Source organism: Hoplias malabaricus, chromosome 4 (genome assembly GCF_029633855.1).
Source record: "Hoplias malabaricus isolate fHopMal1 chromosome 4, fHopMal1.hap1, whole genome shotgun sequence".
NCBI classification, from domain to species: Eukaryota; Metazoa; Chordata; class Actinopteri; order Characiformes; family Erythrinidae; genus Hoplias; species Hoplias malabaricus.
In genome coordinates this window covers 54,291,266-54,314,005 of record NC_089803.1, presented here as the reverse complement: position 1 = coordinate 54,314,005, position 22,740 = coordinate 54,291,266, and the positions used below count along the sequence as shown (strand labels likewise).

General features: G+C 40.3%; 3 protein-coding genes across 3 annotated transcripts in view; 1 reads left to right on the top strand and 2 right to left on the bottom strand.

Annotated features, from left to right (window-relative positions):
* Positions 1-3,024: 3,024 nt before the first annotated feature.
* On the top strand, positions 3,025-6,411 carry tmbim4 (transmembrane BAX inhibitor motif containing 4). The gene is made up of 7 exons (XM_066668145.1): positions 3,025-3,223; positions 3,826-3,934; positions 4,346-4,451; positions 4,563-4,596; positions 4,848-4,965; positions 5,047-5,092; positions 5,294-6,411. Exons 1-7 carry the CDS (start codon positions 3,133-3,135, stop codon positions 5,498-5,500), a joined length of 711 nt encoding a protein of 236 aa, XP_066524242.1. The 5' UTR covers positions 3,025-3,132; the 3' UTR covers positions 5,501-6,411.
* Positions 6,412-6,686: 275 nt separating this feature from the next.
* vhll (von Hippel-Lindau tumor suppressor like) lies at positions 6,687-10,739 on the bottom strand. The gene is made up of 3 exons (XM_066668147.1): positions 10,486-10,739; positions 9,945-10,079; positions 6,687-7,572 (listed from the first exon to the last, which is right to left on the bottom strand). Exons 1-3 carry the CDS (start codon positions 10,655-10,657, stop codon positions 7,427-7,429), a joined length of 453 nt encoding a protein of 150 aa, XP_066524244.1. The 5' UTR covers positions 10,658-10,739; the 3' UTR covers positions 6,687-7,426.
* Positions 10,740-18,304: 7,565 nt separating this feature from the next.
* Positions 18,305-22,740, bottom strand: part of wif1 (wnt inhibitory factor 1) — an 18,525-nt gene continuing 14,089 nt past the window's right edge. The window contains exons 9-11 of the mRNA XM_066669569.1: positions 21,676-21,771; positions 20,521-20,616; positions 18,305-19,294 (exon numbers count right to left, since the gene is read on the bottom strand). Coding sequence (XP_066525666.1) covers positions 19,164-19,294; positions 20,521-20,616; positions 21,676-21,771 — 323 coding nt within the window. The 3' untranslated portion in view covers positions 18,305-19,163. The remainder of the gene's footprint in view (positions 19,295-20,520; positions 20,617-21,675; positions 21,772-22,740) is intronic.

Below are 22,740 nucleotides of genomic sequence, written 5' to 3'. Positions count from 1 at the left end.
ATTAATACACACCATAAGTCACTTGATGAATACATTATAGATGTAATGGTGACTAATCATATGTTGTAGTTGCTCTTCTTTTGTGTATGCTCTGTTCTGAGGGCTATGTGTCATCCTACTGTAAGCAGTGAGTAGCATCAATGTACCATTGTAACATCTTGCTTGAAAATAGTAACTTTACAGGAGGAGGGGAAAATCTTCATAACTTTCAATGGAAGTCAATGTAAAAAGATTTTATTCTGAGTAATTCTGGAGCAGCCTGGTGCAGCAGGGTCCTGGGTTTGTGGATTCCAGCCCCACCGTAGGTGACTGGTTTTGAAGAGTTTGGTGTGTTCTCCCTGTGCTTACATGGGTTTCCTCTGGCTGCTCCGGTTTCCTATCACAGTCTAAAAACACATGTTGGTACGTGGACTGGCCATGCTCAGTTGAGAGTATGAGTGAATGTGTGAGTGCAGTGCCCTGTGATGGACTGACACTCCATCCAGGGTGTATTCCTGACTTGCACCCAGTAATTCCTGGTAGGCTATGGACCCTTTCTGACCCTGAAATTACTATGTTCAGTTCTTTTTTCATTGTGATTTAACATATAATGTTGAGTAAGGTTTACATTCTATCAAAGAACTGTAAAAAGATGAAATTATCCTAGTTGTTTAATTATCTTATGCAGTCATCATCCCTTTTATAACTGGTTTCAAACTGACTTTTCCAGTTGTACAATAATCCCTAAGTTCATTCATTCACTGTCTGTAAGTGCGTATCCAGTTCAGGGTCGCGGTGGGTCTGGAGCCTACCCAGAGTAATTGGGCACAAGGCAGGAACACCCCCTGGAGGAGGCGCCAGTCCTTCACAGGGCGACACACACTCACACATTCACTCACACCTATAGACACTTTTGAGTCACCTACCCACCTACCAACGTGTGTTTTGGACCGTGGGAGGAAACCCAGAGTACTCCCACACAGACACAGGGAGAACTCCTCACAGACAGTCAACTGAAACGGAACTTGAGCTGTCCCTGGAGCTATGTGACTGCGACACTCCCTGCTGCGCCACCATGCCGCCCTAATCCTTATGTTGTAAATACGTAAATATATCCTGATAACTGAGTGCGAATTTCTCCTTCATTTCCTAAAAGATCCTTAATTTTCATTCCCAATAAGTGTAGAGAAAGAAGTCATTCTCTTTTCTACCCATTGTTTCAATAATGAGTCACTTGTTCCAGGTTTAAAAATACTATCAAATGCATGATTTGCAGTGTTCTGATTTGACTTTGGGTAACAATGCTGGACTGAGGTGTTAGCGGTCAGTCAGTTAATTAGTGTCAGAACCAGTCTACAAAGTGGATTGGCTCCAGGGCTGAACTATTGGGTTTAAAGTGCTTTGTGGCGTAGTGTGTTTGGATCTTTATTTGAATTGAAAAAAAGCAACAGAAATCAGCCACCTTCTGCCCTGCATTTGTGTGTTTTCATTTGAACATTTAATATATTTCTGCAGAATACCAAGGGGATGCTTGTACCATCCAATGTAGTCAGATTTACGGATTAGACTCCATAAATTACTTTCATACAGCACAATAACACTATTAATAATTTTGCACCCATTTTTAATTGGGATTTCTGTCTTGTGTTTTCCTCTGATTGCATAAAAACTCATTCTTTTTCTTTTTGTGCATTTACTAAAGTGAACAAATTATAGACTCTCTCTCTCTCTCTCTCTCTGTTTAGTTCAGTTCAGTGTAGCTTTATTAAAATAACTATGTGTACAATGTTGCCAAATCACAAACATTAACACAACATATCTTAGTGAACTAAAGACAGAATATCCATCCATCCATTATCTGTAAGCGCTTATCCAGTTCAGGGTCGCGGTGGGTCCAGAGCCTACCTGGAATCATTGGGCGCAAGGCAGGAACTCATCCTGGAGGGGACGCCAGTCCTTCACAGGGCAACACAGACACACACACATTCACTCACACACTCACACCTACGGACACTTTCGAGTCGCTAATCCACCTGCAACGTGTGTTTTTGGACTGTGGGAGGAAACCGGAGCACCCGGAGGAAACCCGTAAACCTGTAAAGCACCTTTCACAGGAAAGCACTTAGAAAATAAAAAAGTATTAACATGAGTAATATATCATAGTGGGGGTGTCACACAGCTCCAGGGACCTGGAGGTTGTGGATTCGATTCCCGCTCTGGGTGACTGTCTGTAAGGAGTGTGGTGTGTTCTCCCTGTGTCTGTGTGGGTTTCCTCCGGGTGACTGTCTGTGAGGAGTGTGGTGTGTTCTCCCCGTGTCTGCGTGGGTTTCCTCCGGGTGCTCCGGTTCCTGCCCACGCTCCAAAAACACACGTTGGTAGGTGGATTGGCGACTCAAAAGTGTCTGTGTGTTTGATTTAATGTGTGACTCTGTGTGTTGCCCTGTGAAGGACTGGTGCCCCCTCCAGGATGAGTTCCTGCCTTGCGCCCAATGATTCCAGGTAGGCTCTGGACCCACCGGGACCCTGAACTGGATAAGCGGTTACTGATAATGAATGAATGAAAATGAACTTCCCATAGTACACTGCTTAAAAAAACTTAGACATCACAATGTAACTCCAAGTCAATCACGCTTCTGTGAAATCAACACTGACTGTGAATCAATTTCACCTGCAGTTATGCAAATAGAACAGACAACAGGTAGAAATGAGAGACAATTAGCAAGACAGCCCCTGTAAAAGAGTGGTTCTGCAGGTGGTGACCACAGACCATTTCTTTGTTCTCATCCTTTCTGGCTGATGTTCTGGTCACTTCTGCATTTTGTCAGTGCTGTCAGCCCTAGAGGAAGCATGAGGCGGTGTCTACAACCCACAGAAGTTGCTCAGGTAGTGCAGCTCATCCAGGATGGCACATCAGTGAGAGCTGTAGTAGAAGGTTTGCTGTGTCTGTCAGCACAGTGTCCAGAGCATGCAGGAGATACCAGGAGTGTTTGGGGTAAATCCAGTGGAAAGATTTTGTGATGTAATGGTGGTATATTTCTCTCCAGTAGGCGGCAGTAGGGACACCATCGTTGAACGTATACAGAACGCTGGCGGAAGCTGTAAACGTTAGCTCTCACCGCTAAAGTCAGTTAGCCTCTTCGTTTAACTGACAACATGAACCAAGAGAAATATCCCCGCTCCTCCATCGAGGACGACTTTAATTATGGCACCAATGTTGCCACCGCGAGTGTCCAAATCCGTATGGGTGAGTAACCAACCGAATAAACCGCACCAGTGCCCCGGAGCCTACATACTGAGTTGTTTTTAGCCTGTTAGCCGGCTAACTACACTGACGTTTGTTCTACCAGCTAATGTAGCTAAATAATCATAAAACAAGGGCGAAATTTTATTTCTAAATCGAACTTTAGAACCTTATCTCTATCTCATTGTATATGTTGTTAAATTTAATACAGAAGTGTTGACAATATTTGTCTCAGTATTACAGTCGTATGTTCCAGTTTGACACGGCTTGGTCCAATGACACATTTTGTTGGTTTTCTTAGAGAAAACAACGGTATAGTTTTCTAATTTTAGTGCATAGTTTTTAATTATTTAGCATAGTGGGATAAATGATCGGACATTAGGTGTAAACTGTCCCCCAATATTTGCATTTTTAGGCCCGGCCAGTTTATATACCCCAGAGTAAGTATGTATTAAGGAAGTGTAGAATGGTGTTCGAGAGAGAGACGCCCAGTTTAAGGTGGAACCGAACACTCCAATAAGAAACCAACTAAATTTTCTTCTCTGACCCGTTTGTGAATTGACCTCCTGGCCTCACTGGTGTGTGTGTGTTTCACCTTTTAATAGACTTCCTACGGAAAGTGTACACCATCCTGTCCCTCCAGATCATCGTCACTACAGCTGTCTCTGCCCTCTTCATGTTCTGTGAGCCCATCAAAAACTTCTTGCATTCAAGGTAAGAAGTTCATCAGTCTCCTCCGGCAATAAAGTCATGACTTACACATCAGTGAATGAGAACCAAGAGGAATTCCACAGATTTTATAATAAAATATAATAATTCAAAGGGGTTAAATGTGAATTATCCAGAAGTCTAAATACTACTTTTATACTACGTTTTGCCTTAAAGTGCCCTAAAAATACACAAATACAGCCTTAATATTGTGACCCCTTGTTGCTACCCTCACTGTCCATTATCTCAGCTTCACTAACCCACTAACCCTCTTCATGCATCATACATTTGTACCAGTTCCATGAAACAGGTATAAAGTATTACTGTCTCTTATTTAATCATGCAGAAAGAAAATCAGTGATGAGTAAATTGTCTGTGGATATTATATTTGCAGTCACTTTTACTATGTTTTCACAGTCCATCTGTGGTATTGGTGTCAGCAATTGGATCCCTGGTTTTGCTATTAGCCTTGGCCGTGTACAGACACCAGCACCCTGTCAATCTTTATTTACTGTTTGGATTTGTAAGTATTCACTTTGAATGCTACTGATTCTTTACATCAGAAAGATGATAGTTTATCAGTGTGTCGACACCCACCACATCAGACGTTTTCATATTTGTTGTGTTGTTGCAGACGGTGTTGGAAGCTGTGTCCGTGGCCACAGCTGGTAAGTCATACATACTGTTCCTTATGCTCTGAATAGTTAACTTTGTCTTTGAGATTAAGTCTGTAGACACTTGTTAGTTAAACAAGTCTCAAAATGCCATGCTCCACCCTTGTGAATAAGGAATGTAATCATGCATTAACTTAGGAGCAAACACACTGTCCCCTTATGTTGTTGAATTGTTTCCTGTGTAGTTCTTAGAACTGTTCACCTTGAACGTTGTGACAAACATCCCTTAATCCCCCCCTTTCCAGTGACGTTCTATGAATACACAGTGGTACTCCAGGCCTGCATTCTCACCTCTGCTGTGTTTGCTGCCCTGACTACTTACACTTTCCAGTCCAAGAGAGATTTTAGCAAACTCGGAGCTGGGTAATATTAACTTTACATCTCACGTCTTGCTTGTTTTTCCACTAATGTCAAACACTTACATTGATACTTGTCATTTTCTAGGCTGTTCGCTGCACTCTGGATCCTAATTATTGCAGGCTTTATGAGGGTGAGCGTTATCTATATGACTCTAAATACTGATTATTTTAGTTTGTAATGTTTAGTTTTTACAAGTATGACAAGTCGTAATTTACCTGTAAAATCTAGTCGATTATTGTGTTGTTGTTATTGAGTTTGATGTCTGATATATCATGTAAATATTGGTTAATCCATCTTAAATGACATGACTGGATTCTCCCACTGTGTATAGCTGTTCTTCCAAAATGACACGGTGGAGCTGGTATTTGCTAGCGCTGGTGCACTGCTGTTCTGTGGCTTCATCATCTATGACACACATTTGCTGATGCACAAGTTGTCACCAGAGGAGCATGTGCTGGCCTCCATTAACCTCTACCTGGACATCGTCAACCTCTTCCTTCACATCCTGCGCATCCTTGATTCCATGAAGAAAAACTGAGAGCATAGATGTCCATTAGCTTTAGCTGAGCATTTGCAGTTCCAAAGGTGAACTAAGAGTATTGTCATGTTGATACTAACATGAGATAAATAACAGCCATTTGAAAAACTAGCTAAAGATTCCACTGTTTCTTAGTCCAGTGACACATGCCTAAAATTATTATAAGAAATAAATATCACAGTGGATTTTATCAGAGTATTTAAACAGTGCCACACTTTTTGGTTCATCTTGCATTTAATTAGTGCACATTTAAATGGAATATTACCAGTTTCTTATCTCGTTTTCTGTTTTATCCGTGTAGATAATTTGATCATAATTATACACAGGTTAGTAATGCTCATGCTATATTTACATGTAAGGCAAAGCTCACTTGCACACATGAAAGCATTCCCACTTTATTTAAATTTGAGTATTTTATTCCCTACTTACTTACAGTTGTGATGTTGTAATAATTAAATCTCATTTGTGATCTAATGGCTCTGTCTGGATGCCACTGATCACAGATGACCTTGCTTCAACTGTCAGGTCTTTATAATCTAGAGATTATTATTATTATTGTGTTCAGAAGTATTCTTCTCAAGTTCACAGAGTCTTATGAAATTTGGTTGACATTGTGATCATATAGTTTCCTATATATTTGAGATTGTATTTTTATTTTTTGGAATGAATGCACTAATCTCTATATTTGAACAAGTTCAGTTTTATTCAGAAAAGCTAAATTACAATCAAAACACTCAACAGCTGCATATTTCACATATGCAAAGTAAGTGTCTCAATATATTATGACTTGTGTAGCATGAAATCTACACTGGCATTTTACAACAATTTAATTTGCAGTGTAACTTGTACAGAAGATCCTTTTAAGTATTTTCAGTATGTAATTACATTCCCACAACCTTATCCCTTGCTCCCTCAGGTCTAATGGTTTAAGTAGCATAGAACTGAACGTTGAAAAATAATATTGAAAGTAGTTGTGCAGTGCCACATCATGAGTATGCTGTATTTCTTTTTTTAAATATTATGTTGCATAAGTTCTTGAAAGGGTCTTGTATGCTTTGATTTAAACTCTAATTTATTACCTGGACCGCAAGTGCAATATTTATTGTAATGAATACGTAGTTCTTGGTGGGAAAATATAACATTTAAAAAGACTTATTGTGTGTTAATCAACTGGAATGTAATAAATGCAAATTAAAAACATGAACATATGTTAACATTTATTTGACCTACCATGCAGTAACTATGTCCACAGATGGAACAGCCCACAGTAAACAAGCAATAAGTCAGTAGCATGTACTGTATGTTTAAAAACTTGTGCATATTGGGTGAATTCAGCTACTTCGTTGTACACCTAATTGTCTTCACACACCTTGTATGCGTCATTCATTGTGTGTAACAGCATTGACAAGTTCAGGGTCTTGGTGGTTCTGGAGCCTACCCAGAATCACTGGACACAAGGCAGGAAAAGATCCTGGAGGGGCGCCAGTCTTTCACAGTGTGAAACACTCACACCTATGGACACCTTTTGAGTAGTCAATCCACCTACCAATACGTGTTTTTAGACAATCGGAGGAAACCCACATAGACACGGGGAGAACATACCGAACTCCTCACAGACTGTCGCCCAGAGCAGGGCAGGGCTTGAACCCACAACCTCTTTGTGCAGCGAAAGTAGATGTGCACTGTGCCGCCCCACCTTGTAAAATTAAATAATATAACGTACTTGTATACAATGCACAACTTTACAAGAATAGTAGAAATTCAAATTTCTAAAAAAAGGGAGGACCAACTCAGTTTTAATATCTTTGATTTCAAAATAAATGTGTGTCCATAAATTTCTGATGCATTTTTTTAAACCCCAGGCGATGTATTCGTTCTCTTTCCAATTAATAGTCCATCTGCCTGTATTCAGGAATAATCAGCCCTTTATGTTAGCATCTGAATTTCTCGCATCAAATCTGGAGTTCTACGGATGTCCTCCTTTAGAAAATCAGGAATCTCCAGGTTGTCAATGTCTCTTTTTTTCACCATTTTTCGGATCAGTCTTGAACAGCATTCCTGTAAAGTGTAGACTAGAGGAAAAAAAATTAAGAAAAAACAAAACCATTAGATTTTATTGGAGTTAAGCAGAAAGTAACAGGATGATTCAACTGGGTTACATTTAGTCCAAATAAATTTTAGAAATTTAACTTTCATTTTTTACTTTTTTTTTCTAAATTTTGAAATTATGAGAACACACATTTACTACTAAAACAGTAATGTTTAACCCACGTCAGAAACTATCATTATCTAATGTTATCTTCTGTTATCTAACTGATATTGCTTCTTTGCTTAAAGAATCTGTGGCTTTAAGGAGTAAAATGTTTCTTAATTAGTAGTATTTACAAATACACAAACCACGGTTAAGTGTCATCTCTGCTAACGGTAATAACATTAAAGATATTTTTAATGGTTCATTTAAAATAAGTGTTTTACTTATTTTGAGTCTGTACTCTGGCTAACACTTCTGGAGGTTTCAAAATAACTTGTCTGTCAATATAATATCACAGAAAATTATATTCTAATAGTGATATCCAAGAATTTCAGGTAATGTTAATTTCATTATGCAAATATTTCATAGAGGTGAATCAATGTAATGTATGACTAAATTATATCAGACGTGTTGAACAGATTCATAAATTAACGCAAAACATTCATTCATTCATTATCTGGCACTGCTTATCCAGTTCAAGGTGGGTCCAGTGCCTACCTGGAAACATTGGGCGCAAGGCAGGAATACACCCTGGAGGGGGCGCCAGTCCTTCACAGAGCAACGCAGACACACACACATTCACTCACACCTACGGACACTTTTGAGTCACCAATCCAATGTGCCAAAGCAAAATGCAAAGCAGGGATTGCATTTAATTTTAGAGCAGTGCTGAAGCAGCATATTCTCTCTGAGATATATCCAGCCTGGAGCGGAGCTCCTGAGATCCCACCCTCCGAGATCCTGCCTGTGATCCCACCCTCTGTCCAATCACATTACGTTCATTCCCACCGCATTGCCAAGTCTTGCAGCCATGAATTGACCAAGTGAACAGAGTTAATCTTAAATTTTACCGAACCCAAAAAGCCCCACTGTCTTTCTAAAAATCTCCATGACCAGAGACGGGGTAAAATGAGAAGAAATATTGACCTTGTGTTTGAAAACAAATTAAGGAGTAAAAATTATATTTGGCACGGTGGTGCAGCTGGTAGTGTCGCAGTCACACAGCTCCAGGGACCTGGAGGTTGTGGGTTCGATTCCCGCTCCGGGTGACTGTCTGTGAGGAGTTGGTGTGTTCTCCCCGTGTCTGCGTGGGTTTCCTCCGGGTGCTCCGGTTTCCTCCCACAGTCCAAAAACACACATTGGCAACACAAAAGGTGTGAGTGTGTGAGAGAATGTGTGTGTGTCTGTGTTGCCCTGTGAAGGACTGGCGCCCCCTCCAGGGTGTATTCCCGCCTTGCACCCAATGATTCCAGGTAGGGTCTGGACCCACCGTGACCCTGAATTGGATAAGGGTTACAGATCATGAATGAATGAATGAATGAATTGTATTTGAAAAGCCTCGCATATTCACCTATTTAAGGTGGAACAGAGATATAAAGCTTGGTAGTACACAGCAAATATAAGCGTTTCACTAGTAGGTAGATGTTTTAGTGACAAGATGTACGCTTGGGTCGTGTATTTTAAATTGATAAAATGGGTAATACGAAGTGTTTCAAAATGAGTTTTGTTTATAAATCGGGAAAATCAACAAAAACACCAGCCTTGTTGAGTCGCAATATTTAAGTCGAGTTTGGACAGTAAAGGCTAGTAAATGCAGGGAAATTCAAGTCACTTGTTCACTTTTTTGTCATTTTCTTGCATAGGTAAAAGTTTTAGTGAAATGATGAACACTTTTCTGTGTAAATGTGTTGATTATGGCACATTCCTCTGAACTATTATGGTCCAAAATTCTTAAATTTGTGTCTTGCTTGTTCATTCAGTTTTCCTCAACCTGGCAATCTGGTCGAGCTTCACGTCTGAGGAGGAGGCAGACAGCCCTCTCCACTGTTTTGAAACTGTATTGTAGTTCTGATTTTAAACGCTTGGTTTATCTTTGGTTTGGCTTAAATTTGAATAAAACGGTTCTCCTTGTCTGAAAAAGACAGATCATTGGTGATATTTCCACACGAAACCTGAATCTTAAATGTCTCCCTACATCACATGTAGTTTGCAGTGTACATCATAAAAAACGGTCCTCAAAAAAGAATGTACTGGCTGTAGCCCTTCCCTCAGTGATTTCATTGCTTCAACATATTTCACACATATTTCTGTTACCTCTAATGATACAACCCATTCATTTTATGATTTAGTACTGTATGTACTGCTTTAGTAATGTGGTAGGACATAAAAAAATGGACGTCCATGGTTGAGTACCTGGTGTGGTGATAAAAACTGGGTGAAAGAGCGGGTGTCCGTTTTCATCAAACTGAGCAGAGCGGGGGAAATACACCTCACGGAAGTCTATCAGCAGTTTACAGCCGTCTGACGCTCTGAAAATCCACGGATGAGCTGAAACAACAACCAGAACATTAAAAATGAGCCGACTGACAAGTCAACCAGGCAGCTCTTCAGTTACATTTTGTACGAATTCGTGATTTTCTTGTCTCCTACAGCAGGGTCAAAAACACTACTCGACAACAGTCTTTAATGTTTCAAGATATCAACAATTCAAGAAAAAGGGAAAGAAAACGTAATATAACGATAAAGTGGCTGCATTTCAGTACGAAAGTGGTAAAGTCAGACTAGGCTAGCTTCTTCGCACCATGACTGCCATTTTGTGGAGATATTATGATTTACACGCCAATAAACATGCCTCCCTTCTCGAAATGTTGTTTCTGGTAAACTATTAGCTAATTCAGTTAGTTATTTAGGTCTTTATGTTTTCCGTGTGTACGGCGCTGCCGGGCGGACTCACTGAGGAACGTGTTCATTCTCAGGCTTCCTCCAGGTCTGATGTCTCCGTAAGAGACCGGTTCTCCAGAGAAGTTCAGCCACCAGGCCCTGGCCTCTCCTTCGGACCTGTTCGTGAAGGTGACGAAGGTGGGCTCGTCTGAGTGTAGAGACCTAAGTGTGGGGCGCTCTTCCATATTAGCCGTTTGTTTATGATAGAAGTGAAAGTTTTAGCGCTACACTACAGATGTACCGCTGGCTTATAGACACAAGGGGGCGTGTTTGACTCGAGCGACGGAGAATGTGTTGAAAACCAGCCTCGTCCCAGTTGTGGCCGTAGGTCCCATGGTCTTCTATGAAGTGTGCAATACGCGACATACAAGGTTAATATTCATAGAAATCATTATGCCGTTTAACACTGACTTGAAAATCCTTTAAAATCCTCAATATCGGGAAGTCTGGCTATGAGTTGAGCCTGAAACATTGCACTCAGCCACTCAGTCGCCCACCCTCTTTTAATGGATCAATTAAAAAAATATATTTTTTACTATGATGGTAAACTCTTATTGAACCTAAGAGGGAGAAAGTGGTATTTCTTAATATCAGAAGAGTCACTCAAATGTACATTTGGCACCAGTTTCATCACATTTTAACTGAGCTACATTTTACTCAGTGATGTTTGCTTCTTATTATGATCATTTATTTAATTCTGCTTTATATTTGAACTGCTTCTGTCCACGTCTCTTAGTTCTGTGATTATGGTAAACATCCAACACCTCAGTGAGGCTCAGCTATGAGCCCAAGGCTTGTGTTTGCTTTTGAATTTTCAGAGCAGTGAGTCAGTTATCTAATGACCCATTTAATGACTTAATATCACTGTCAATGTGCCACTCATTAGGGTACTTTCCTGCCACACAGAGGCGTATCCACATAGTTACACCAAAGATCAACCTTTTGTTTCCAGATTTAACTTGGACAGATTAGAGAAACCACATGTCTGCTCAAATTGGAGGGAAAGAGGGTGTGTGCACACATTTGTAAAAAAAGATGAGTCTGAGTGTGGTCCCAGTTTGTTTAAGGGGTCACAATGAGCCATCCGTTCTCCTCAAAACCCTATTCTCAAAGCTCCCAAAAGATGGTAAAATCCACTTAAAATTCCAGGCTGGTTGGTGTTCTCAAGGAGGGATGGGGGCACTTAGAAATTCTTGTGGGATGACAGCGAGACTTTGATGTTAGTGTGTTTTTTGTCTCTCGAGAGGCAGGACAGTCTGAGAGGAGGGGGAGGAGGAGGAGGAGGAGAGCACCCATCCTGTGGAGACCTCGCATTCACTACTGCTCACACACTAAGTGTTTACCCTCAACACACTTCTCCCTAAGGTTTATTCATGTTGAATAAAACACTGGACGTAAAAAGCTGAACATAGACAAAAATGGAGATACATGTTTTTCTATGGACAGTGACAATACATAATAAACCACTTTATGTCATTCATTTTTTAGACTCAGGAAAAAAGTCCTCCAAAGTTCTGTCTTAGATGTTGGTTGCATGTTTCTGCTTCTCACACTTTGAATAATTTATTAAAGCGTTATTAAAGTCAGGAGTGTCCTATATATTGCACTGAGAAGGAAATTTACAAAATGGAAGATTTGCGAACAAGACCATTATTTGTGCTTTCAGACATATGGTGCCGTGTTGTCTTCTCACAGTGGAGGAATGAACAGAAACACCTGCATTTTCTCCTCTCTCTGTCTCAAGGATAAAAGCTTTGTACTGTTTACCTCATGGAGATGGTTTTGGTGATCTGTCAGGTCTTGCACCTTTTGTAAACATCCTATTTTTTTAAAATAACATTTTCATTTTAATCTTTTATTTATTTATTTTTAAGGTTTTCAGCATTGCCTTCTTCGGGGAGTGGGATACAAAGGTTTGAGGTTTAAGGCACTACATACCTGTAATAAAATCATTGGACAACTCACAATACACAACCTCTTTGGGCTTTGTTGCTTTATTTTGTAGACTGTCATTAAGCCAACGCTGTTCACATGAAAAACACGAACGCTGACTACTTACGATTTAGCGGTCTAACTTAATAACCAAATATCCAGTTTGATGTGTCCAACAGCAATCTGGATACACTTTCATGTTGCTTTTTCTCTTTTGATTGGTTTCGTCTCCCACCCTTCTCCCCCCATACTCTCTGTAATTTGCCCAGCTTTAATCTGTAGCATATTTTCCATTGTGTGCGAGAGTGTTTTCTGTGATGATGGCGCAGCAGGTTTCTCTCTGATCTTTACTTGGCAGGTTCATGACGATGCTGTGGGAGCTTTGGCCCTTGCTCCAGAAAGCTGCAGAGCGAGCTGCATTTAACTCATTTCTGTGCTCTGTTTTGGGGAAACCAAGCATTAAACCCCCCCCACCACCCCACCCCACATAAACACACACACGCACACAAAAACACAATTGTCTCCTGGTGTTCCATTTCCCCTGAGCCTAAAAGGCTGACATGCTGCCACTGTTATGATCATTAACAGATCTAAAACCTCACCACACAAACACTTATAAACTCTCCCTGTCATTCACACATTATTAACCACGAACATCAAGAGCACATTTAGGCTTTGCTGAAGGAATCAAGGGTATATTAGATGTCTAGTCAGAACAATCTATGTGGAAGTATATATATCACATTCTCCATCGCCCACATTACATTTTCCTTTAGTCCTAAAGAACCTTCCTGACATCTGCGTGATATACGACCGTATTGTATTCTCCCTTTAAATCTTAAAACTTCACTTGCTGTTTGTCCAACTTTAAGATAGATATATGTGTTTTGTATACACTGGCTTTGTGTAATCCAGCCTGTAAGGCAGCTCATATATACTCAACTCTCATTTAACGTGAAAGCTGCTATAGGCAAAATAGGCAGGTATGGCCAAAAGTGTGTGGTCAGTTTCTCAGCCAAAATTTCCTCTAAAAGAAAGGGCATATTTATTGAGTTTCCAAAACTGCTTTTCTAGCCCAAAAGACCCTCCCTCGCCTTTAGATATCCCACTGCTGGCCAAATATTCATTCCCTCTTCTACTCTTCATAGCCTAGGCGACTTCTTCAGAGTCACTCCCCGTCTCTAGAACTCTCTTCCCACACAAATCTAGCCTTCAAACTCTCTATCTTCTTGCAGGTCCCAGCTTAAAACTCACTTTTCTCCTTTGCATTCAACCTCCCAGGACCATCATTTTTTATGTTGTCTGTTGTTATACTGTCTTTATTAACTGCAACTTGTAAGCATATATGAGTTATTAAAAACATTTTTCTAAAAGTACTATTTCTATTATTATTATTATTATTATTATTATTATTATTATTATTATTACTTAAGCGAAAAAGAAGAAGAAGAAGATGATGATGATTATTACTTTGCTCTAGATATAGATATAGAACACTGCCTCCAAGGATTCTTCAGCCACAAACTCATTAGTGAGATCTGTTAATGATGTTGGATAACAAGTTTCTGGATTACCAGTATTTTGGAAAGGGCTCTATCCCTCCAGAGAACAAAGTTCCACTGTTTCATAGCTCCCTTCTCTGGGGCATACAGTAAAGTTTGAAACCGTAAAACATCAAATAAATGGCAAATAAAAAAAATAACCAGTTTGAATACATTTATGTTTGTTAAACCACAAAATATAAGAGAGAAAATATATTGCAGAGCATTATATGTATCATTTGGAATACATCAGCTATGTGCAGCGCTAGTACTTCTGTCTTTATCTTTTTTGTATTTTATACGGACATGCTCTTTAACGAAGAGCAGAAACATACGGTTTTGTCAGTAAAGCTGTTCTTGCCCTGGTGCTTTCTTTTCAACTTAAAATCTACTGTATTTTTCCATGGGCAAATCGTGAATGGGGACACTGCTGATCCAGGCTCTTGGCTTAGACCTCCATTCTCCCGCCTGCTCTTTGATGTCTTGCTCTCTTGCTGTGACTCTAATAGGAGCCGTGCGCGGCAGTGAGCTTGATGAATACACTGCTTTTGTTGCTTCTGCTTTCCTCTTCTGCAGAAAGTAGGATTTAAGTGACTGGAACATACACACTGCCTCAGCAGACTGGACCTTTACCCAGGATGTCATGAGCCCTCTGTGTTTGTCCTAGCTGGTCTTCCATCTCCACCTGGGCCCTTCAGAAAATAAACTGAATATGTATGGAAACTATAGGCACTTCACACATTCTTCTAACACTGCTTCTGAAATCAAGACTATTAAACATGAGTTTGTTTTCACTTATCTACAACAACAGTGTATTTTTTCTTGGAAGGGTTTTCACTGGATGTTGAAACATTTCTGTAAAAATCTGACTGCATTCTGCCACTATAAGTCAGGTCATGTAATAACGTTCCACTGCATGGATCACACTCTACTCGGCTCTACTTGGTTTTCAGCTCCTGGTCCCAGGTAGGTTTTCCACTAGCACAGCTCCCACCTAAAATGTAGCCTTTGACATCACAAAACACTGTCTCTGACAGAAGCTTTGGGTTTTGGAAACCACAACAGTAGTGTTCAGCATTGTTTACTCTTTGTGCATTTGTGTGTTGTATTTTTTTGGGGGGGGGCTACGTGCATCAGTTCAGATAGATCTGTAAAGTTTTTTGATCCATGTTGCACCATCCAGCACTTGCTGGAGTCTTTTGTCAGGCACCACTCCAAGGAACTTTTGAGCCTCTTCAAAAGACCACAGCTGTGGTCATGTGATCACTGCTGTAGCTTGGAGATTTTACAAACCAAAGATAGATATATGTCATGTTTAATCCCTACTTGGCTCACTTGGAATCATGAGCGAGAAGGTACTAAAAAGTACCCAGTTCCAGGTACTGAATTTGCTTTATGGAAAAGCACAAAAGCACAAAAGCCAAGCAGAGCCGAGTAGGTACCATGCAGTGGAAAAGCGCCATTGAGTGATTAGTTCTGGATCACAAATGTATTTGCTAGCAACTACCAAGTAACAATCAGAAGGGTATAACCTCTCTGCATTGGGCTGTAGAGAAGTGGGAATGTATGTTATGGATGGGTCATTATCTTTGGGACAACACATATATGTTCCAAAATTTCTTCCAGGAAACTTTGCAGTAATAAGCTGTTACTGAAACAAAATAAGAACTAATCCCTTATCAGAACCCTTGGATAAGGAGTTGTCTTTCACTCATGTAGTGTATTTGATAAGAATCCACTGCTATTTTCCACACCATAAAGAGGAGCACACCTGACTGCACCCAGACTGCACCTGCCGTTTGCAAGGTCCACAGATGTGAGATGAAACTAGAGAAGCGATATTGAACCAAACCATAAAGAAGGAAGCACATGGAGCCTTTAGCCACTGCTGTTCTGTTTGGTGGGTGCATATTTGAGATTCCACGACGTGTTTTTTGTTATTGTTTGATTTCCCCCATGAAGGCTGAGGGGGAGCTAGTGCTGCTCATCCCTGTGCGGGATGGTGCTCCAGTGGGCTGAGACGCTACGTGCCACCGAGAAGCTCAAATAATCACCCCACTGACTGTTTATTTCCCCCTGTCGTCTCTGACCATCTCACGGCCTTCCTCTGACCTGAGGGAACACAGTGGATTGACCAGCTCCCCTTTAGTGGTTGAGCTGGGGTTAATTGGTGTAGTGTGTGAGTGGAAGTGTCTGGAGGGAGGAGGAGGTTAGTGATTCATTTTGGTGAACCAGCCTCTAAGAATGCAGTGGTTGACCAGTGTGTTTCACTTTGCCGTTGTGAGTATTAGACTTTTCCAATGGTCCAATGTTAAGAATACAGTTAAGAAGTTTGGAATCACTTGTTATTCCATTCTGTTTGTTAGAACAGACCATGCCCGGGAAGACGAACTCAGAGTTTGTCTGTCACATAAATCACATGAGTTTGGGGGATAATTTTAAGGCTGAGTAAAGGAGTTTAGGCATGGTCCAATTTCCTGAATTTTGTTGTTATATAACTACAATTATTTTGTTCAATTATACCGTAGTTATCAGTCAAAAATATCATCCATTACAAACGAGTAATTTGTACTAGTTACAAATTATCTAAAAATATGATTGACCTATATACGCGTGCACACAACTCCACCAAAACGAGTCAGTGCTGATGTACGTTTTAAAAGAGGGATTTTTTTCAATTGTGTATGACTGTGAGTAGATAAGAGTTTTGCAGATTTTACACTCATATAAACACCATGCAAGAACTGGTATGGCAAATTTATATAAAGAGGTTTTACTGTTTTATTTAATGCATTACCTGCACTCTTTATTCAGTCCGAATTGTAATGCATTACAGTATTTCTTTAGTGGAAAAAATGTATTGCATTACTGTAACACATTTATATTGTTACCCTATATGGTATTTACTAATCTGTGCATAATTTAAGGTTTACAATCTAAATAATCTTTCAGTGTTGTGTGATGTGAAATGTAGAAAATCAAGTACAAATTACTAAGACAGAAATATTAACTGTAATATGAATCAAAACTCTATAAGCTTTAATGTCTGAAGTCTTACTCACACAAAGTTATTACATGATTTATGAATGTCTTACATGTTGTTTTATATATTGATTTAAACTTGTGTTTATGATTTAAAGATGTTCATTGCTTTTATATGTAGGACACAGTACGGCAGAATACTACATAAAGAAGATCTTATTTTCTGATTTAGGTGTAATATACCATAGTCAATGTTATGAATAAAAACTCTGGTCAACCCCTGGTTCCTATCACCTACAATTTTAAAGAAAATGGAGTCTAAAAATTTTTCTACAATGTGCCATTTCACATCAAACCGTTCTAAATGATTTTACTGACCTCTCCCCAACTGATTTTTGGCAGAAAAACTGATGGAAATCTCCTCTAAGTAAGTGTGGGTTTTGAGGTAAATGAAAGTCTTTGGCTGCGGGAGAGTGAACTGCAGACTGAATCACAGCTCAGGACTTGTGTGTTTGTGTGTGTGAGTGATCTGTGGGTGGACCAGAGCTTAGGCATCTACTCATTAACAATAGCAGGTGGTTGGAGTGAAGCACTTTATGGGGCCGGTAATTAAATGTGAACGTTCTTTTCAAATGACACAGTCGCCCACAAAGACATGAAGAAAGCAAAACAAGCCTTTGTGGCTCAAATAACACTCTGTACTCAAGACTGGCAGTTTAACGCATATCCGATTGTCTGTTTTTTGATATTTGGTTCCAAGAGGGCATTTTATCCTTTAAGACTTCACCTCTACTCTATCCTAGCTCACATCCTCTCCTGCACACAACCCCAATGCTCATGACACAAGCGATGCCACAAAGGAAGCATATACTGTTAGATCTATTAATCACATAGTGTTAGATCCTTTCTTTCACAGTGGATTTTCATCTTTTAGCATGTCAATATTTAAGTGTTTAAATGTGTCACTGCAGCGCTAAGAATGACCCCACAACCAAATCATTCCTGCTCTGACATCTTGACCATTGAAGAACATTGTGAAAGTGGGCAACAAAGTATGCAGAGTAACAGATGAACTAGTTTGTAATTGTGCTTCTGTATGGTCAGTGGAACTGAGGGAATGTTTCTACACTTAATGACCAAAGAGCTGGTCATAGCATTATAGCTGATCAGTGTATATGTCATATATTGTCACTCTTAGCAAAAGTGACAACGTGGAGAGCTTCTCGTCCATCCACTTTCACCACTTATTACTCACTAACAGCTCAATAGAGACTCGCAATGTTTCACTCACAAAGTGGCATAGTCAATCTGACAACAGAGTAATGGGAGAGATGTTTTATTGACTTGTCTCCTTTGTAAAATATCCAAGTTGTTATTTTTAAAAGTAGGGAAGCCATACATTTTAACACTTGCCCTAGACTGATAGTATGTCTTAAAGACAAACAGCTGTACTTGCACAGAAAGAGCAAATAAAGATCATGTACATGAGATATTTTTTATTTGAGTGGTATTTCACCCAGGTCATTGAATTGTTTATGTCTATTATATAATAAACAGCTTATCTGCTCTGTTATTTCATTAAAAACTACGTATCAAAACTATAAGTCAATTAAGTATGCATCTACCCTATTTTATAATAACATCTAGCTATAATTCCATGTCACATGGCATGTACACTACAGAATAAATGTTCTAGAGTCTTGTAATGCAAGTGTAATTATTTGGAAAGATATTCCAATGTCGAGTCATTGTCCTTGTGTAGATGAAAAAAGCAAATTCGGATTAAAACTACATGACAGGCGAGCCGAGCCCTGGACTTGAGCTGTAGACAGTAATGACCATACTCGCTCAAGCTATGCCCACACAAAAACAGCCTCTGGACTGTAATGTACTCTCTGTGATTCATATCCACATTTACAGCTGAGTTTCAGGACTACTCACAAACTTCACAGGCTGAACTCCAGTGGAATTTGGATTACAAAACAGCCGGTGACTCCCTCCACCCCTCCCTCTCACTGTCTGCAGAAGAGGAGAAGACCTTGACAGAGCCAAGAGCTGGGAGATACTCTATCAAAGGAGTTTACACTGTGAAACTGGATACAGAGAATGGGGTAGGAAAATAAAAGTCCATGAAGGGAGGATCCCAGGCAGGATGATGGGGATCTGAAGGGGGAGGATGAGAAATAGTCCTGGGGGAGGCTGGGTTAGGGGGCAGAGTGTGCCATGAGTGTGAAACTTAAACAACGTAGTTGGTCTCAGATGGACGGTTAGTATTGGTGGCCTCCTTGCTGTCCTTCAGCGATGTGCCTCTGTTCTTGGGTCTGGAGATAGTGGAGTGGTGGACGAAGGAAAAATCAGCACGGAACCCTGAGCAGATAAAGGAGCAAAAGTGTTGGAAAGTGAAGTATGGGTTCAGTGCAAAACAATTTTAAATACATAATGTGGATGAAAATTTACATGAGGTCCCACACAGCTCTAAGGTTTTGAGGCTTTGGGATCAGTCATTGATAGCCTTATTCCAGCAACGTTTGTTAACTTTGTGAAATTTTTGTACCTCTTTTTCAGCGTGCTTTATTGTCCTCTACAGACCACTGGGAGAAAGATCAGAGAACCAGATGAGTCAATGTATATTTTAATTTTAAAATGGGAAATAGAAAATGGGACCCTCCATTATCTGATTTCTGGCTAGAAAAGAAAACTGTGTAATAAGAGGGGAAAAAAGCAGGAAAAGAAAGCATCTGTGTGTTTTCCGGTACTGTGGTTAAACCAGGCAGACTGACTACTTTTCTGGGCTTCTTTCACAGTTCACAAGCTCAGCAGAATGACTCAGAACTCTGCAACATTTACAAACATATATCACTATTATCTGATCCCACTATAAACAGTGGATTAACTATGACTCTGCCCTGGCTCTATCCATTTATCTCTAGCCCTTGCGGTGGAGCTGAAATCAGCCACAACACAGCTGGAACTGAGCAATCCTACAGTGCCCCCTCACTGATAATGTATCTTTGGTTCCCATCAAAACTAACTGAAATGCGGGCTGATTCACTGGAAAAATCCTGTTCAAGAAGCCTTTTGGGGTCCTTTTGGGGTCCTCCTTGTGTGTGAGTGTCCTCTAGGTGCTCTAGTTTCCTCCCGCAACCCAAACACATGGTGGTAGGTCACTTGGCTATGTGAAATTGTCCTCTGGTGTGAGTGTGTGAGTGATTGCCTGAGAGCGTGATGCCCTGCGATGGGCTGGCACCCTGTACAGGGTGTATTTCTGCTTTGTGCCTGGTGGTTCAGAGTGGGCTTCAGACAAGAGTTATGAAAATGAATGTATGCCCAATCATTACATGGACTGAATGCTGAATGAAACATTCACAGTAAGGAGTAGATTGCCATACCCACTTCTTTCTGCTGCTTTTCTCTTGAGCTGTGGAAGAGCCTGCACAGACTCTAGAATTGCACTGGATTACATATGCTCATCTTCTTACAGGTGGCAGTTAGTAGCCGGGGCTTGGGAAAGCGGCTGTTGGGGATTGGAGAAGAGTGTGTGTGTGTGTGTGTTAGAGCAGTCGCTTTGTGGTGTGATCGGGTTGCTCACTCACTCTTATTACAATGGTGTCCGTGCCAGCCTCCCCGGCACTGGCACCTGTTGGGCTCTATGCAGGTCCCGTGTGCTCCACAGCTGGGCTCACAAACAGCTGCATACACACACACACACAACCAGACACAGAGACAATGTTAAGCCTTGCGATTCAGATGGGATGCTTTAGAGGAAGTTATGAAATCAGTTTAATATCTTTAGCAAGTGCACAGAACACAGCTGCTCATTAAGCTACATTCCTAGAGGTTTATGTGTGTGTGTGTGTGTGTGTGTGTGTGTGTGTGTGCATGCATTGTGTAAATCTCAGATGTTACAATAATTAAATTCAATAATTCTTTAGGAAAGGGCTTCTCAGTATTTATTTTTTAACAACACAAAATGGATTGCATCTCAGAGGGTTTTGTTTTGTTTGTTTTGTACAAAATCATTCTACTTCTTATTGACATGAACATAGTATAATGCTTTATTGAATGATTCATTTCCATTTATTCATTCATTCATTCATTCATTATCTGTAACCGCTTATCCAATTCAGGGTCGCGGCGGGTCCAGAGCCTACCTGGAATCATTGGGTGCAAGGCAGGAATACACCCTGGAGGGGGCGCCAGTCCTTCACAGGGCAACACAGACACACACACACATTCACACCTACGGACACTTTTGAGTCGCCAATTCACCTACCAACGTGTGTTTTTGGACTGTGGGAGGAAACCGGAGCACCCGTAGGAAACCCACACGGACACAGGGAGAACACACCAACTCCTCACAGACAGTCACCCGGAGCGGGAATCGAACCCACAACCTCCAGGCCCCTGGAGCTGTGTGACTGCGACACTACCTGCTGCGCCACCGTGCCACCCAATTTCCATTTAACCATGGCTAAATTTAATTTAAAATTATTTTTACATTTTCAATTGTAAAATAAAGAAATGACCACAAGAATTTTATTGCATAACATGTAAACCTTTTATATACCAGGAATTTGATTCTGATTGTTGCTTCATGATCTTTGAATGCATTTTATGTGTGTAAGTAACCCAAAGTGATCCTTACACCATTTTTCTAAAAATCATATATGATTTACCTGCATGTATAGCAAAAAAAAAAAAAGAGTAAATGTGTAAAAGTGGGAGAAAACACTATGTTATACTCTCACCTTTAGAGCAAAAATCACCATGGTAACCCTTGCTGCACTTGCATTTGTTCCTCCCTGTGCATTTGCCTCCATTTCTGCATGGCTGGCAGCATTTACCTACAGCAAAATCACAGCAGTCACAAACACAACTACCGAATTTATCACTCCTGCCCTTGCAATGCCAGAATTATTATTTTTTTGCCTTGGAAAACTGGTCAAAATGATACAGTCAGCTTGTGCTGACCGACTTTAAAGAAATAACAAACACCATATTCTATTTTCAAGGAAATATTTACTCCATTTAAAACTCTCTGAAGCACTGGAAGGCCTTAAGGGTTCCCTTCCGAGTTAAATTTATAAGAGAATTTGAGGTCTAGGCCTGGTGGCAGGTCAGTTAACAAGGGGATGAACAGAGTCCATACAAAAGTATTAAGCAGTGGAAACTGTGCATCGTGTGTCTTATAAAGAAAATAATTGCACCCATTTAGACGCTAAAGCCCTCAGGTAATTAACAGCCAACAAAGAAATACAATAGCATAACGTAATGGAAATGAGGTAAGTGGAAATGTAATGCATGTGAGCAGGGGTGTGGATGGATGTTTGAGGATTTGCTTATATCTCTACAAATATAAATACAGACCCAAACCTGCTGTATTTCCATGGAAATCCTTCTGAGTTTTCACGCATTGCTGAAATCCATATCCGTGGACAGACAATGGGTGATACCTTTATAAAAACACAACTTCACGTGGACTGAGGATAGTTTTATCAAAGCAGGTTTGTGCAGAGCGTTACCTGATCCTAAAGAGGATCAGAGGGAATGGATGAACTCCATGCTGCTGAAAATCTTCAGAGCAGCTTTTCCAGACACAGCTGATCTCTCTGAAATACTCTGTCACTTTGTACTCCATGGAAATGGCTGTGTACTCCAGGACTAAGCTCAGTCTTGTCTATAGATATAATGCTTTAATGTCTTGTCTTTCCTTTCACATATCAGGTAGTGGGAATTACATGAAGTTACCTTTGAAGGGAAATGATTCATACTTTGAAAACATCCTGCCTTTGAGCTAGGGCGTTGAGACACGA

Excerpts from the sequence above, each read along its gene's own strand:
- tmbim4 (XM_066668145.1), top strand. The coding sequence starts at position 3,133 with ATGAACCAAGAGAAATATCCCCGCTCCTCCATCGAGGACGACTTTAAT. Across the intron at positions 3,224-3,825 it reads GAGTGTCCAAATCCGTATGG|ACTTCCTACGGAAAGTGTAC; the intron begins GTGAGTAACCAA and ends ACCTTTTAATAG. Across the intron at positions 4,452-4,562 it reads TTTATTTACTGTTTGGATTT|ACGGTGTTGGAAGCTGTGTC; the intron begins GTAAGTATTCAC and ends GTGTTGTTGCAG.
- vhll (XM_066668147.1), bottom strand. The coding sequence starts at position 10,657 with ATGGAAGAGCGCCCCACACTTAGGTCTCTACACTCAGACGAGCCCACC. Across the intron at positions 10,080-10,485 it reads GAGAATGAACACGTTCCTCA|CTCATCCGTGGATTTTCAGA; the intron begins GTGAGTCCGCCC and ends TTGTTGTTTCAG. Across the intron at positions 7,573-9,944 it reads AGTTTTTATCACCACACCAG|TCTACACTTTACAGGAATGC; the intron begins GTACTCAACCAT and ends TTTTTCCTCTAG.